General features: G+C 37.6%; 1 protein-coding gene across 2 annotated transcripts; it reads left to right on the forward strand.

Annotated features, from left to right (window-relative positions):
* Positions 1 to 529: 529 nt before the first annotated feature.
* On the forward strand, positions 530 to 15,151 carry LOC117415485 (uncharacterized). 2 transcript variants are annotated; one of them, XM_059005831.1, is made up of 7 exons: positions 607 to 671; positions 8,118 to 8,181; positions 10,039 to 10,110; positions 10,277 to 10,315; positions 11,814 to 11,863; positions 12,448 to 12,836; positions 13,644 to 15,151. In XM_059005831.1, the coding sequence occupies exons 3-7, from the start codon at positions 10,082 to 10,084 to the stop codon at positions 14,247 to 14,249; spliced, it is 1,113 nt and encodes a 370-aa protein (XP_058861814.1). In that variant the 5' UTR covers positions 607 to 671; positions 8,118 to 8,181; positions 10,039 to 10,081; the 3' UTR covers positions 14,250 to 15,151. The 2 variants fall into 2 exon arrangements, with proteins under 2 accessions (XP_058861813.1, XP_058861814.1); XM_059005830.1 differs by lacking the exon at positions 8,118 to 8,181 and having other exon boundaries at positions 530 to 671.
* The last annotated feature ends 610 nt before the right edge of the window (positions 15,152 to 15,761 follow it).

Genomic DNA, 15,761 nt, shown 5'->3' on the forward strand with positions numbered 1-15,761 from the left:
AGCTATAACGATATTTAAATAAATAATATTACTTTTTTGGATTGGCTTCAATCCGTTTCTTTTTTTACAGGTGTCATTACATCATTCATGGAGCAACAGTAGGTATGTGCGTAATAAACCCAATCGGGCCTTTGATACAATAAGAAACACCTTCGATATGGTTGTCATGTGTCTGCTGCTGCTCGCCACAAGACGTGTCATGTGATACTGGGGGAAGCCAATCCGCGCAACAGGAATTACAAACAATAACAGCTGTTCATATATGACGATGAATATTTTACAATAAAACATCTTGAAAATCCATTTATGAAGAAAAAGTAAAACAATCACATTAAAAGCAGTTCGACACAAGTAATGGAAATAACAAATACCGGTACATACAAATAAATACATGCATAATTTTAAAATAAAATAAAGACACTAGGGGTTTATATTAAATAACTGTTTCATTAAAGACAAACTTTATTTTTACGCGTTAAATATTCTATATCCTCTAAAAAATATGTATTGAGGAGCAGAATTTTGACACATGAATATGTGATATTTATCTTTTGCATTCTCCCTGCCAGTGAGTCTGTCCTGTGACTCACCCGCAGGGAGTGTGCTGCTGTGCGTGTCAACAGAAAGGCACAGGAATACATTTTGCTGTCCAGCAGGGAGCCATTTTTAAGGTGAGAGAAAACTTTTATAAAATAGAATATTTACTATAGACTGTTAGTCTACCACGTATAACCGATAAGCTGTATTTTATCGAAAGACATCGTTTAAGAATGTATATGGGGTGGTGGATACGATAACTTTAGATAATTTACTAAATAATACCTACACTTCAGAACGGGCTAGAAAATACGCCGCCATTTTGCACATTTATGAAACGCAGTTCGAAATGTGGCGTTTCCGTGATTATATATAACTATTTTTATGTATTAGCAGTATTTTATCAGATTCCTGTTTATCAAGCACATTTGATTTGTATCCTTGTTTAGCTAATTGTTTTACGCAGTTAACGACAATTATTTTAAAATAATTCTGTACACACTGCTATTTTTTAAGCCTACATAATTTACTTTCTTAAGTTTAATGAGCCACTTTACTGCGAGTTTATATTGTCAAATTTTACAATAATACATTTTAATATTTGATTATTTTAAATAGTTTGTACTAACGCCCTACAACACGAAAGCACCGTCGAATTTGAGTTGTATTTCTTTGTTTTCTTTTTATGAGACGCTATATTACAGATGTAATTAATATTGTATAAAGCGATCGTGTCGATCGTTTTGTAGAAACTGTCCATCAGCGACCAGACCGTGTTGTATTTCAAGTTTATCTTCCTCAACTCTTTCCCCCACCGAAGGAATTGCGTTACTAATCAGTAATATGCCGTTGTTTTTTTTTTTTTTTTTTTTTTTAAGTAGTGTTGAATATTTAAAAAAGAAACAACATGGTGTTTTTTAAACATGTTTTTAAAATCTACCTTCATAAATATTTTACCTATTGTATTGGATGTTGGCAAAAGCTGCACAATAGTACAGTACGTGCTCTACAAAGTGTATTTGACTACATGCCAAAAAAATAAACATCCACCAGGTCGCGTGACAACAAGCCTACAGTTTCTTGTTTCAATAAAGAGGAAGTCATTTTAAGAGATAGAATAATATTACAAAGTAAAATGTGTACTGTAGACTTTAGGAATGTACGTGGGGTAGGGGATAACCAATAGATAATTTACCAGCCCAAGGGATTACATAACTATGCAGGAAAGGCGCTGTTTGTAGGTCTAAAAAAAGTATTCACAAATTTTATGACCTCGAAATTGCTGTTTAATAGTAAATGTTTTTCAACTTGTTTGTATGTATTTTTTTTTAGCTGAAAAGAGGCAACTTCCAAACGTTTGTCTCAGGAGAGTGTGTTTGAAAACAAACAGCGGAGGTACTTATAGGTAGTGTTCCGCGTTTCCGGTTTATTCCGATTTTTACCAAAAAATTGCAGTATTTTAACTGGACGTCGGTTTTTAATGATTTATACTCGATTTCTGTTTACTATTCAGTATTTTCCCTGTACTATTTTCTAGGAAATACACAATATTTTGATTTAAATGCTATTTTATGTTGACTCCGAGATTGTAATAAGCAGCTCTACACTGTATCCTAGGATACAGCACGTACGTTTAGACGTCAGAGAATCAAATAACGTTCAAACGTGGTTTTCTGTCACTTCACAAACACATTATCACCTGATTATTTTGGATAGTCAGTCTGATTATTGTGGCAATTGGTGGGCGTGGTAACTAACTTGATCAAAAACTAAGTTGAGATACACGAAAATATCATGTTTTTAGTGGATGATCAATGGGGAGAAAACGTGTCAGTTTATGAATATTCAAAAGAAAACGAATGTTTCAAAGTATACAAAAAGCAAAAATAGCAGAAGTGGGTCAGATGAGGCAGAGGATGCATAGCGCTGCAAATACTGCTGCATTGAGGTACATGTTCACACTGACAATAAAAGAACATACTGAAAAATAAGTAACACATTAAACTAAAACAAGAAAGTGAACTGAGAGACGAGCGATCCATTCATGCTGCTTTTACACTCACTTTAATAAAAGAAAAAAAGGAAAAAATGACTGTTAATGAGTTTGTCAGAGCCGCGCTGTGCTTTGATGCACAGCCACGGTTTATTGCACAGAGGTATGTATTGGTGATTTCGTGCGACAGTACTGTCTGTCCATCAGCTAAAACACTTCCCATCGCCGACCATCTGAATTGTATATTGACAGAAAATGATGAATGTCCAGTGTGCTTTTTGATGCGTGTCCCTGTGGCTTGCACCGTCCAGTTCTGTCAATTTTCTTTTCTTTTTATGATTTCAAGGCGAATAAACCTGTCTTATTTTGTGCTGATGTCATGTCATGTATTTGCTTACGATTGTAAGTCGCCCTGGATAAGGGCTTCTGCAAATAAATAATAATAATAATAATAATAATAATAATAATAATAATAATAATAATAATAATAATAATAATAATAATGTTCATACCTTCTGTAGATGCTATTCCCGTCAGCACAGCGATTGCCCAAACGTTAACAAAGTACCAGCTAACATGGGAGCAGTGTGGAGTAGTGGTTAGGGCTCTGGACTCTTGACCAGAGGGTTGTTGGTTCAGTCCCAGGTGGGGGACACCGCTGCTGTAACCTTGAGCAAGGTAGTTTACCTAGATTGCTCCCGTAAAAAATAAAACAACTGTATAAAGGATAACTGTATGTAAAAATAATGTGATATCTTGTAACAATTGTAAGTCGCCTTGGATCAGGGCATCTGTTAAGAAAATAATAATAATAATAATAATGTGGCTTCGACTTGCACAGATTGTGCTTTATCAGACATGCCAGGGACATGAAACCGCATGAGAAACCAGAACTGCTACTCATCATATTCCACGTTCTGTAAAGTGTGGATACTGAGATGTGTTCCCCCGATTTTTACCAATGCTTCAATTAAAAACATTTTTTTTATTTATTTTACCAGTTTTATCCCTATTGTAATATATGTAAAATAAACACAAAAAAATTCCTGGGAAATGTTTTTAAAGGTGAAAACCGAAAATGCACAACATGATTATGGTGCCATGGTTAACAAACACATGTATTTCTATTTAAATCTATTAACATACTAGATTTCATTATCTATCTATCTATCTATCTATCTATCTATCTATCTATCTATCTATAGATAGATTTCATAAATACTATGGGGTTCTACAATATTTTTTGAAACTCGTATATTAGCTAAATTCACGTGAATGAAGCTGTTTTCCATTGGGCTGATTGCACATTTTTCATTTAAATATTTACTTTCAGCAAGTTAACACCTCTATGGAAACAGCCATTGTGGGTATTAAAATACAAAAAATGTTTTATTTTGAATGACTGATGTTGATAGACAGAGGACGTACATTTTTTTTTTTTTTTTTACCGACGAAGAGGATAGACTTGGAAACCGTGATTGGCGCCTCAGCCAGGGTATGCTCTTTGACTTTCCTAAGAGGTGAAGGTGTCACGGCTGACCCCAAACCAGTTATTATGTGTAGTAAGAATTTGGATTCCTTTGCATGGAGAATTTCAGTGGCTAGAGTTCACGGCTCCTCGATTGATTCAGATTCAGTTGTATTAAGTCTGCCCACTAATAATGTAGAGCAAAATAGGTATTGTGGTGTTTGCAGAGCCGACCCGAGCTGAACCCAAGACAGAAGTGGAGTCCTGCTGGGAACGAGCTGAAACATTGGACATGGACTGGATGATTTAAAAATGAAATGTATTAATGAGATGATATGTGCTGTAACCATTTGTAATGTTTGAATAATCTTTAGTCTGTAACAAATACTGTAAAGTGCTCTCTCTCTGTAAGACCGTATAACAGAATCTGGTACAACTTGATACACTGGCCGGCCTTGAGCAGTCTCTTATTAAAATTGGCACGATTCCCAGAATTTAGTGCTGAAATCTCTGTTAAGACTTTTCAGCTTGACTACAGAATAATGCTGTACTAATAGATGTATGTTAATATGCTTGTTTTAAATGGTATAGATTGCTGTGGTAACATATAATCATAGGTAGTGATAATTATTGTTAGTATGAAATACTATGAACAATTTTTATGTATAAGATCATATGATTCACTTTGCTTAATATGATAGCATACCTGAAGCTGTTTTCTATCAAGATGAGCATAGTTAAAAACGGAGTCCTAATTCATTGAAAAGAATTACTGTGTGCTTACATTCAAGAATTATAACTTCTGAATATAAAGGGAAAAGGAGTTAGGAGTATTCTTAAGGGAAAGAAAAAAAACAGAAAAGGATTAAAAGACCTTGCTTTGAGTAGGTTTCTGTTTGTAATTCAGTTTTAAAATAAGTAGGTGAGTAAGAACAACCTAGAGTAAAAGCAGACTCTAACTTAAGAAAATAAGCATTGTCAGAAGATACACCACAACTAGAGAGCAGAAAAATTGAATAAAATCCTATTGTAATATTGCGGATATACTGCTGCTAGCAGAAAGTAATAAGGTTAGCAGCCATACGCTATAAGAAGTAATGTACTAGTTTGACTCTGAAGTTAAAAGACGCAGCATAGAAAGATGTTGTGTTTAAAATACAAAATAAAAGGATTGAATAAATAATGAAGAATAAAAGCAGGAGATTTTAGGAGAGTAAACTCTATGTGACCTGTCTTCTTGAACTCTCTATCAGCCTGCCCTTGGAGAAATTAATATTAGCTGCTGGAAGGCCTCTTTGGTGGGAAGAAGCAGGAATTGTTTTATCAGAAGGCTTATAGTATCAGGCCGGACTGCAAAAATAGGGAGTTAGAACGGATGGTCTTAGCACCTAAGATAGTTAGTTGCCGGGCGGAACAAGCACGTAAGATACAGGTGTAAGGAAAGTTCTAGGGAACATTAATCACTATTAAACTTGGCAAGAAAAGAGGTGTCTCCAGCAAGCTGGTTTTAGCCAGTATGTGTATAGCTGAAACATACAGGGTCATCTGGATGTCAATTAAGTTCAAGCTACCAGGGGCCCATAGGAGAAAAACATTACAGCTTTACAGCTCAGTAAAATAGTTAGGTTTTCCATAAGGAGAAAACTCTACATTAAAAAGATATAAGATGGAAGTTCCCTATAATACCTGCTAAACACACACCTGTAAGGAAAGAATGAAATTAATTTGAGAGTGAGATGACATGAGGGAATATATTTTTGAAAGCCAAGTTCATGTAATCAATTATAATCATTATAAATATAACTGCTATATTATGATATAACTATTGGTGTTGCATATATTCAAAAAACACCATTTTTCTTATATTGGTGTTGCATATATTTAAAACACCACTCCTTTTTATAATGCACCCATATTAAGTAGTGAATCAAGGTTGCAGGGATTTTGTGAACTCTGCTTCACCTAACTTTTCAGATGAAGGAGGGGGGCCAAGAATGAGTGGATGAGAACATGGGCTAGTGTTGATTTATTAAATGTTGTTGATTTGTTGGCATATGACTTTAATTGAGTCTGAGGAGTTGGTTGAATTCTTTAGAGATTACTGTTTGCCAAGCGATAAGGACTGTCAATATAGATTGATGACTGGATCTAATTGGGGTTTCCCATTGCTTTCAATGGGACGAAAATTGTATAAAAACCCTGGGCCGATCACACTGAGACCACCACAATCAAGCTGGGCAGAGCTATGTGGTCCATCCTTTGCAGATCTCTACAGAACAGTCCTTCTCTTTTGTTCACGCTACTCTTCCTTATAATAGGAGGTAAGCATATTAATGGTATTATTGTATCTCGCATTTATTGGTTATATTGCTATGAGGTTTTGAAACAATGTTTTAGTTTTAAGAGTGTTATATTGAATGTGCTAAAACATAGCAGTGGGTGCTTGTAGGCTTTGTGCTTAACCAGCCTGAGGGCTGCACTGAATACATATAATTGTATTATGTTATTGAAGTATTAAATGCTGAAGCTTGTAATAAACTTAGGATTGCTAATTATTGTTACATGTTTTCGGGTTTTGGTAGTATGCGCAAACTACTAAACCAATATTAAAGGCATTTTAATAAAACGAAGGAGCGCTGATGTTGCTCTGATTCGTAAAACTTTGAATAAATGAGTCTGAGTGATTTTCTTGATTAAATAAAAAGGTTTTAAGGACACACCGCTCGTCCAGTGCTCGAACATAAACCACTAGGAGTTTTAAACATCTCTGTCCTCCTTAACGTCTCCCCTGAGTTAAGAGTGTGTGCAGAGCAAATAATATAATAAAAGAGAACGTGAAAAGTGAAAACGTGACAAAGGGATGTTATCAAGAGGGCCTGAAAATAGTGTGAGAGGGAACTAGTGAAGTTAACAGTGAACAAAATGAAATGGCAACTAAAAAACACAAACTCTGGGATGAACACAAGAGTATTCAAGCCTAACTGGGAAGTGGAATTTGTTTTAGCGAGGTTAATGGAAAACCAATGTGTCTGTTGTGCCAGAAGACTATTGCTGTGTTAAAGAAGGCTAACTTGCAACGCCATTATGAAACCTGTCACCTCAACTTTAGTGAGTCATACCCAATTGGAGAAAAGACAAAGTGTGTACGTTTGTTGCAAGCTTTCATGGAGAGCAAAATGTGTTTCTGCTCACGTAAAAGATAGTTACAATGTTACAGACGCTGGCAACTAGCAAAAGGTGAAAACACTTTAAGGATAGAGAATGAAGCAGTGTTTCAGAGATTTCAGCAAGTCAGTGTTTGCAGATTTAAAAAGTAAGGATGCCATTTTTAAACATATCTCCAATTGTCAGACTCAACAGTTGCAAGACGTGTGGAAACTACATCTGAAGACTTGATTACTGATCTGTGCAATGGTCTTGAAAATGTGGAGTATCTCAGCCTAGTAAGAGACAAGTGCACAGATAGTTCAGACACTGCACAGTTCATTGTTTGGGTGTAAATTTGTGGAGGAAATGCTTACATTACTGGCCAAATGCGGGGAGAGGATATTTACAATAAACTGACGACATTTATTGAAGTGACAGGTAAAAATATGGACCTGAAGAAGACTGAGGTTCCACATTTCTTTTCATATCACTGCATAATACACCAGGAAATCCTGTCCTGCAAGTTATGGAAAGATCTCTGAAAACTACAAAGAAGGTTGTGGCTTGGTGACTTTTATCGTTACACACTCCCTCCAACACAAAGAGCTCAAACTTTTAGTTGAGGAGCAGGAAACCCGTGACAGCAGTTGGGTGCTCATGCAGAATTAGGATGACTTGGTCGTGGTCAGGTGTTTACTCATTTCATGGAGCTGCTTTCTGCCATGAGATTGTTTGGAAGAGAAGAGCCGCTTTGATCTACTCATCCCTGAATGATGAAATGCCATCATATGAACACTTAACCTCAAGCTACAAGGAAAAGGATCCTTAGCGATGTTTCTGCATTCAGAGGTAACCAAAGCTAATTTACAAAAAAAATAAACACTGATAGAATTGCAACATAGCAACGTTCTGAAAGTTTTAAACATCGATGGGGATCAGCAAATAAACACTTGAATGATTGTCTTCTTGCAGCTACAAGCATTGACCACATGGTAAAAAGATAGTGAAGAGAATGCAAACACAGCCCTCTCGTTACGTAAGTATATATTTACTAGTTTTACAAGGCTTCTTCAGCGGATGTTTTGAAGGCGATTGCTGACTTTGTAAATAAGTCTTCCATCACGTTTTTCTTTGTGTTGTTGCTTTTTTATTCCTTTTAATATGCAATGTTTATGTTAATAAAGTTACAAAGGTTCTCATTTGAGTCTGCATGTTTTTAAAACTGGTACAGTTTAATAAGTTTAAATGGGCAGGAATTGGAGCTTCCCTCTTTACCCACACCAGGCACGATGCATTTTGTCCTGCAGTAGAATGACACTTTCGCTGCGATGCTTCCTTTCACACCACTGGAGACCGGTGCTTGTCATATTTCCATTCTTTACTCATCTTTACCCCCTGACCACTCGTGGTGTTTTTTTTTTCTGTGGTGTCTCGAGGATTTCCCACTTTTTCTTTACATCATCAGCTTTTTGTAGAATACTTGTTTCAGTAAACGAATCACACACACCAGTTATACCCATTTCCCTGGAAATTAACTCTGAAATGTTCTCATCACTGTGTCTTTGCAATTTTTGTGTCCTGTGTTTAGGGCTTCTGCTTTTTGGTTTATATTTTTCCGGGCTTTCACTTTTTATATACTGAATGAAATTATTGTTTTCGGTTACTTTCCAAAATGCTTGGCCATTTTTTTCTGTCACAATATGTATAGTACGGTACTAGCACACTTAAGTTGTACCTTCTTTCCTTTGCTGTCTTCCACAACGAAAACCTTCTGGTCACGAGCACATTCTTCAGACGTTTCTGTGTGTTTAGCCATTTTTTTTACATTCAACACAATTTTTAATTCAGTTTTAAATTCGACGAGCGTGTAAATATTAGGGCTTCAACGAAGGGTACATTTTGCACTTCAAAGGTTCGGAACACGTTACCGAAGGAAGGTTCGACCCTTCGATGGGACTCATTTGCATAATTTACTGGTGGCGTCACCATAGCTACTTGTTTATATTTGATTGAAAATCATATTGTTTTACAGGTAATCCAAATAAAACATTCACATGTAGTTTAAAAATATGTTCTATAGAACAGTAATCATGTTTTTATAATTTAAATTTAAAAAAAAAATACACGTTGTTTATTTACATATAATTGAGGCTGCTTGCGATCTCTGTACAGTAAGCTTGCATTGCAACAGCACTAACTGCAGCGGACTGAGGCAAAACAAAGTGTTATTTAAAAACAGTCTCCATTCCAAGCAGGTTATCAGTCACATTTTACTAATAATAATAATAATATGAACTTATGCTTGTCAAGTGACCCCAGAGATTGGTTATACCTCCATGATAAGAGTCGCTTGCACAGTGTGCATTCAACTTTTTTTTGTCATCTGGGCATTTAACAGAAAAATCCCAAACGGCAGAGAGATTTCGAGACATTTCTTTCAGTACAGCTTACGCCTTATGCTATACAACGTTTTGCTGTAATTGAAGGTTTGCTTCTGGATAACACGAGCTGGAGGGGGGAGGGGCGGACGGTGCTTAGTTTTCCAAATTAAAATGATTAGTGTTGGCATATATTTTACCATGGGCTTATCTACCAGTGGCTTATCTTTTTATAATGCTGTTTATAATGTGGCTTCTCTTTTATAATGTTCTTTATAACGTGGCTTCTCTTTGGTTACACCTGGAAACACTGTTCAAATTCACCTCCCTGTTTGTTTCTGATTGGTTGCTGTCAGTAACTTGACATGCAGTGTGAGACTGACAAGCAGCTTCTCAAGCCAGATCAGGAAGGAAGGCAGCAGAACATTCCTGAATGTCTCCTGTTTCCTGCACATCTGTGATCTATTAAAGGTTATTCAGCTGTGGCATGTGATTGTTTCTTTTCATTCATTTAGTTGTGTGTTCGAGATCATCCAAGTGTCGAAACTGACCCAAGAGATGCTGGATGAGAAATGCACAATGTCATGGTAGGCACGTGTTTGTTTTGTTTGTTTTGTTTCGTTGACCCTGTACAGTAATAAACCAAGATTACTTCGACTTGTATTGGTGACTTCAATGTTAAAATACAGTTTTGTGTCTGTTCATTAATTTATATATATATATAGAGATATCATATATATATTTTTTTTCTAGGCAATACTTACATTTTTCTTCAGGGTCACATGCTTCAAGGTAAGGTCCCATTTACTCTTTTCAGTGACTTTCTTCATTCCCGCTATCTAGGAAACTGAGTTAACACAGGAAACTAGAGTTAACACAGGAAAGCCCCATTCATTGCTATCATTGAAGTGCATTATCTTTGGGATTGATAACTCAGTGGGTCTGTGGTACTCTAGAATAAATAAAATTTAAACAAAAATTAAAAAGCTTTGTTTGGAAACATGACTGGATAAGTCCACTTACTGTGCACCTAGTCTTGTTGTCTTTTAAATCAGTGATAGATTAAAATGACAATGATGTTTTTATAATTAAGACTGGCGCTTCAGGGGGCTCCCGAGTGGCGCATCCAATAAAGGTGCTCCGCGCGGAGTGCAGGATGTGCCCTATAGCCTGGAGATCGCAGGTTCGAATCCAGGCTATGTCACAGCCGACTGTGACTGGGAGTTCCTAGGGGGCGGCACACAATTGGCTGAGCGCTGCCCGGGTAGGGAGGGCTTAGGTCGGCAGGGGAATCCACGGCTCACCGCGCATAAGTGACCCCTGTGGCCGATAGGGCGCCTGTGGTTCTGCAGTGGAGCCGCCAGATCTGTGTTGTCCTCCAGGACAATAGGTCTGGTAGCATTGCTGTGGATCTGCAGTGCGAAAAATGACGGCTTGACAGGAGCACGTTTCGGAGGACGCGTGTTCCAGCCTCCGTTTCCTGAGCCGGCGGGGGGGTTGTGAGCGGCGAGCCGAGGATAAAGATAATAATTGGGCATACTAAATTGGGGAGAAAACCGGGGTAAAAAAATGTATAAAAAAATAATAAATTTATATATAAAAAAAAAAAAAGACTGACGCTTCCAGCTGGGGTACCTTGATAACTAAAGACCTCATCAAGCCCTGATCTAGGTGAAAGACATGCCCCAGTTTCATTTTTCAGGCCTTGGAGACTCTCATACCGTTGCATTGAGGGAGAAACTCCTGGCAGTTTGACCTGTCCAGTGTTATACTTTATGAAGAAGTCTCCTGCGGCTAAGGAACTGAGAACTGCAAGTGGTCATGCATTTTCATGTAGTTTAGGATTTTAACTCCTGCCAACATTAATAATTATGTAGGAGGGGCAAATCAAGGACCAGAAATAAGCCTCTGTTCTAAATTTTCTTTTCAAGTGATCATATCTTCTTCAGACCAGCTCTGAGGGTGAGTTGCTCTGAGGGGGTCAGAGACTGGCATCAATAACTTACTGAACTGATCAAATACTTTCTAAAGACTTTGATACAGTTTAATATTTAAAAATCAGGTATTAAAAAAACAAAGAGGCCAGTACCATACTGAGCATCACTGTTTTAAACATGATCTGAACCTAATGCCTATGAAGCAGAGTGAATGGATACTTATGGTGATGGCAAAAAACCCATTGCACAAGGCAGGTTTCATAACATTTTCATTTAGAATTGGTTCATTATAAAGAATTAAACCATAACATAAGCGCACATGTTAATATTTGAGTTGTTTTTTGGAATTGCAGCAACCAGGGTCCCTTATCCAGGATCCAGGATTTCTGCAGCATTGGTAAAGGTATGTGTAACTTGTCAAATGAATGGCGAGCAGTGAACCCAATTGACATCTTATGCAATTGTTTTTAAATTGTGATTTGAATTGTATTACTGATGTACAAAAATATGACTGCCATATTACAAATGTGTGACTATTGTTTTCTGGTAAATGCATACCGTACTAAAGAGCCATCGATTGAAAATATTATTATTATTATTATTATTATTATTATTATTATTATTATTATTATTATTATTTAGCAGATGCTTTTATCCAAAGCGACTTAGAGACTAGGGGGTGAAATATGTATCAGCAACTGCTGCTGCTGCTGCAGAGTCACTTCCAATAGGACCTTGTTTGTTTTATGACTCATCCAAAGGATGGAGCACAAGAAGGTGAAGTGACTTGCTCAGGGTCACACACACACAGTGAGTCAGTTGCTGAGCTGGTATTTGAACCAGAAGCCTCCTGGTATCAAGCCCCTTTCTTAACCACAGGACCACCACGCCTCCTATTATGATATAATGTGACACAGTTATTTTACCATATCTTAGGTCTTGATCCTTGAAGTCTGACACCCACCACTTTGTTTTTTCTTACAACAGAGTCACCCAACTACCTTGACCATGTATCAGAACAAGTGGACAAATACAGGGGGCAGACTGTGTCTCTGGAGAAGCCAGCAGGGTATCCAATGAGAATTGGGGGGCTAGATGACACAATCTATGCAGAAATGGAGGATGAGCTTGAAGCATGGGAAGATTTCTACCTTCCTGAAAGAGTAGAGATGAGAGTTGTCGGTGCCATTGATATGTTCCCGAGTCTGGCGGTGGGGCTGCAGCTGATCATTCTGGCAGGCAAAGATGGCAACATCTATGCTTATGAAAATGAGGTGTTGCACCAAGTGGCTGACAGCTTGCAGGACCTCTTGCAAAAGGGAATTGAGTTTCCTGGAACCAAAGTCTACAACTATGGGGAATGTTTTGCTCCTATGGTAAGAATATAAAACTAGTCAAAGTCAAAGATGTAATGACCAGGGTGCTGTGAACACAATGTCCATAGAAAATGGCAAATAATTGGGATTTGGGTGTGGTGATTATGTTTTGAAACCTTTTCTACATTATTCTGATGGCATGTATATACATAGGCTTCTAAACTGCTCTAGGGACCCAGTTGAAACACGTTAACCATAGAACTGATCGCAAGTCATTTATACAGTGATGATAATGAACACCAATGACAAATCTTAAAATCATCAAAAAAAATCATCAAAAAGTTGCAATTACATTTTCTAGAAAACCGTGTCACAATCTAGGTTTATATGGAATGACCCTGTCTGTATCATTGACCATGTTTGAAACTGGTTTTACATAGGGTATGGAACCAACTCCCCAGTAATGTTGTTGAAGCTGACACCCTGGGATCCTTCAAGAAGCTGCTTGATGAGATTCTGGGATCAATAAGCTACTAACAACCAAACGAGCAAGATGGGCTAAATGGCCTCCTCTTGTTTGTAAACTTTCTTATGTTCTTATGTTCTTATGTATAGAGAAGAGCTTTTTCAACTATGATGAAACTTGGTCTGGATAATTTACACAAACTATATTAGTTTATGCTAGTTTACAGTAATATAATCTGGGGTTATATGAAGACCACCTGTCTGCATGTCACACTCACATTGTTACATATGCCTACAGTGGAGCTTGGTCATGGTGCTCTGTTTTTTGATGCCATTGTTTAATGTTGAATGGCAGGGATGGCTGTCACTGACATGTTTGTTCTGCTTTGTTTTGTTTTAAAGACAGAAGAAGAATATGATGAATTAATGGAGGATGAAGAAGTAAAGAAAATGAAAGAGGAGACCAGGGAATTCATCAAAAGCAACGAAGTGGAATTTCTGAGCATACTGGCCCGCATTGAAGAAAAAGAGAATGCAGAAAAGGTTGCGTCCAATGAAGTTGTGCCTTGTAAAGAGAATGCAGAAAAGGTTGTGTCCAATGAAGTTGTGTCTTGTAAAGAGAATGCAGAAAAGGTTGTGTCCAATGAAGTTGTGCCTTGTAAAGAGAATGCAGAAAAGGTTGTGTCCAATGAAGTTGTGCCTTGTAAAGAGAATGCAGAAAAGGTTGTGTCCAATGAAGTTGTGCCTTGTAAAGAGAATGCAGAAAAGGTTGTGTCCAATGAAGTTGTGCCTTCTAACCACCACCGCCCCAAGCATGTTGTAGTTCAGATGTGGAAGCATGCAGATGAATTGGTCATATTTCATTTAAATGATGCCGATTATGAGATATTGTGCAAGCTCTTCCAGCTACTAAGGCTGACACGTAAAGAGCGGAAAAGTAACGGGAATTGTAGAAGATTCCTGCTCCATTTCAGAGCTCTTCCATGTGTGCATAAACTCTGTTCTTGATTACATCCTGATTTTTACCCATAAAGTCCATGTCTATAGGAGGCTGTGTGGTCCAGTGGTTAAAGAAAAGGGCTTGTAACCAGGAGGTCCCCGGTTCAAATCCCACCTCAGCCACTGACTCATTGTGTGACCCTGAGCAAGTCACTTCACCTCCTTGTGCTCTGTCTTTCGGGTGAGACGTAGTTGTAAGTGACTCTGCAGCTGATGCATAGTTCACACACCCTAGTCTCTGTAAGTCGCCTTGGATAAAGGCGTCTGCTAAATAAACAAACAATAATAATAATGTCTTTGGGCCTGAAAAGAGAATTGTCACACAACTGCAATGGCACTGTAACAGGGCGAGCAGCCCTGTACATTGTTTATTTATTTTTAGATCGGGGTCTCCCCCTCCGCCCCTGTGCAGATTATTGTTTTTGTTTATTATGATTTATTGTATTTGTCGGCGAGCGCCGTGTTATTGTTTTGTTTATTTTTTAAACGTGTCCTGGCAGAGGCGAGATCGGTGCTCGTCCTCTGCCAGGAGTAATAATTAATAAACCCGTGCAGATTGTGGCCGAGGGGTAATAGGATGATTTACGAATTAGTTAAACCCCTCGGCCATGATATAAAAAGCCTGCAGCTCTCGGCACTCAGGGTGGGTTGTTAAAGAGGAGAGAGCGAGGAGAGAGCGACAGAGAGCGACGGAGAGCGAGAGAAAGAGAAAATTTACTTAAAAACGAAACTAACCAAGGATAGGGTCAGTGAAGGCGATTGCCCAGCCTGACCGGTTGTAGTGTTCGTGATTTGTTTTTGTTAACCCTTTTATTTTGCTCTGTGAGCGCAAGTGTTCTTTTGTTTAAATATTTATTTATTTTTGTTATTAATAAAAACGGCAGCCAGCCGATTCTTTCTTTTGAACTGCAGTACTTCCCCGGTGTCAGTTTTATTTTTCCCTTCCTGCTTCTGCCTGACGTCAGACCCTCGGTCATTCCTGTCACAGGCACCCAAACAGTTACATGTTAACTGCCAATGCAAGATGACATTTTTGAAGAGTGCTCAATAAATTATCAAAGGGCTTGCTCAACTCCAAAGAAAACTTGAATCTTAATTCACAACATTCACTTTAGGTGCTTTGATCAAAGAGAATTATTACATGTTACCTACCAGAAACCAGCACTCACTTCAAATTACAAAAAAATATTATTTATTTATTCATTTCAGACTTTTGTATTCTTTTTTAAATGTCAGATACGCAGCACAGAGAGAGATGCATTGCCGCTAGATGCCTTCCTCGGCGTGCATTCAAACAAACTTAATTACATTTTTGTAGAATTGATTGGTGATTATTATAATGTGTTAATTAATTTGCTCTTAAAGGGAAAGTCAACAATACAACAATACACAAGAAAAACAAGCTGTTTTTATTGCTGTATTTTTATTGTAATGTTGGCTTTCCCTTTTTAAGAGCAAACTAATTAACACATTATAATAATCACCAATCAATTACTGTGAAGCCATACATATTTGCAAGCC

This window comes from Acipenser ruthenus, chromosome 32 (genome assembly GCF_902713425.1).
Source record: "Acipenser ruthenus chromosome 32, fAciRut3.2 maternal haplotype, whole genome shotgun sequence".
Lineage (NCBI taxonomy): Eukaryota > Metazoa > Chordata > Actinopteri > Acipenseriformes > Acipenseridae > Acipenser > Acipenser ruthenus.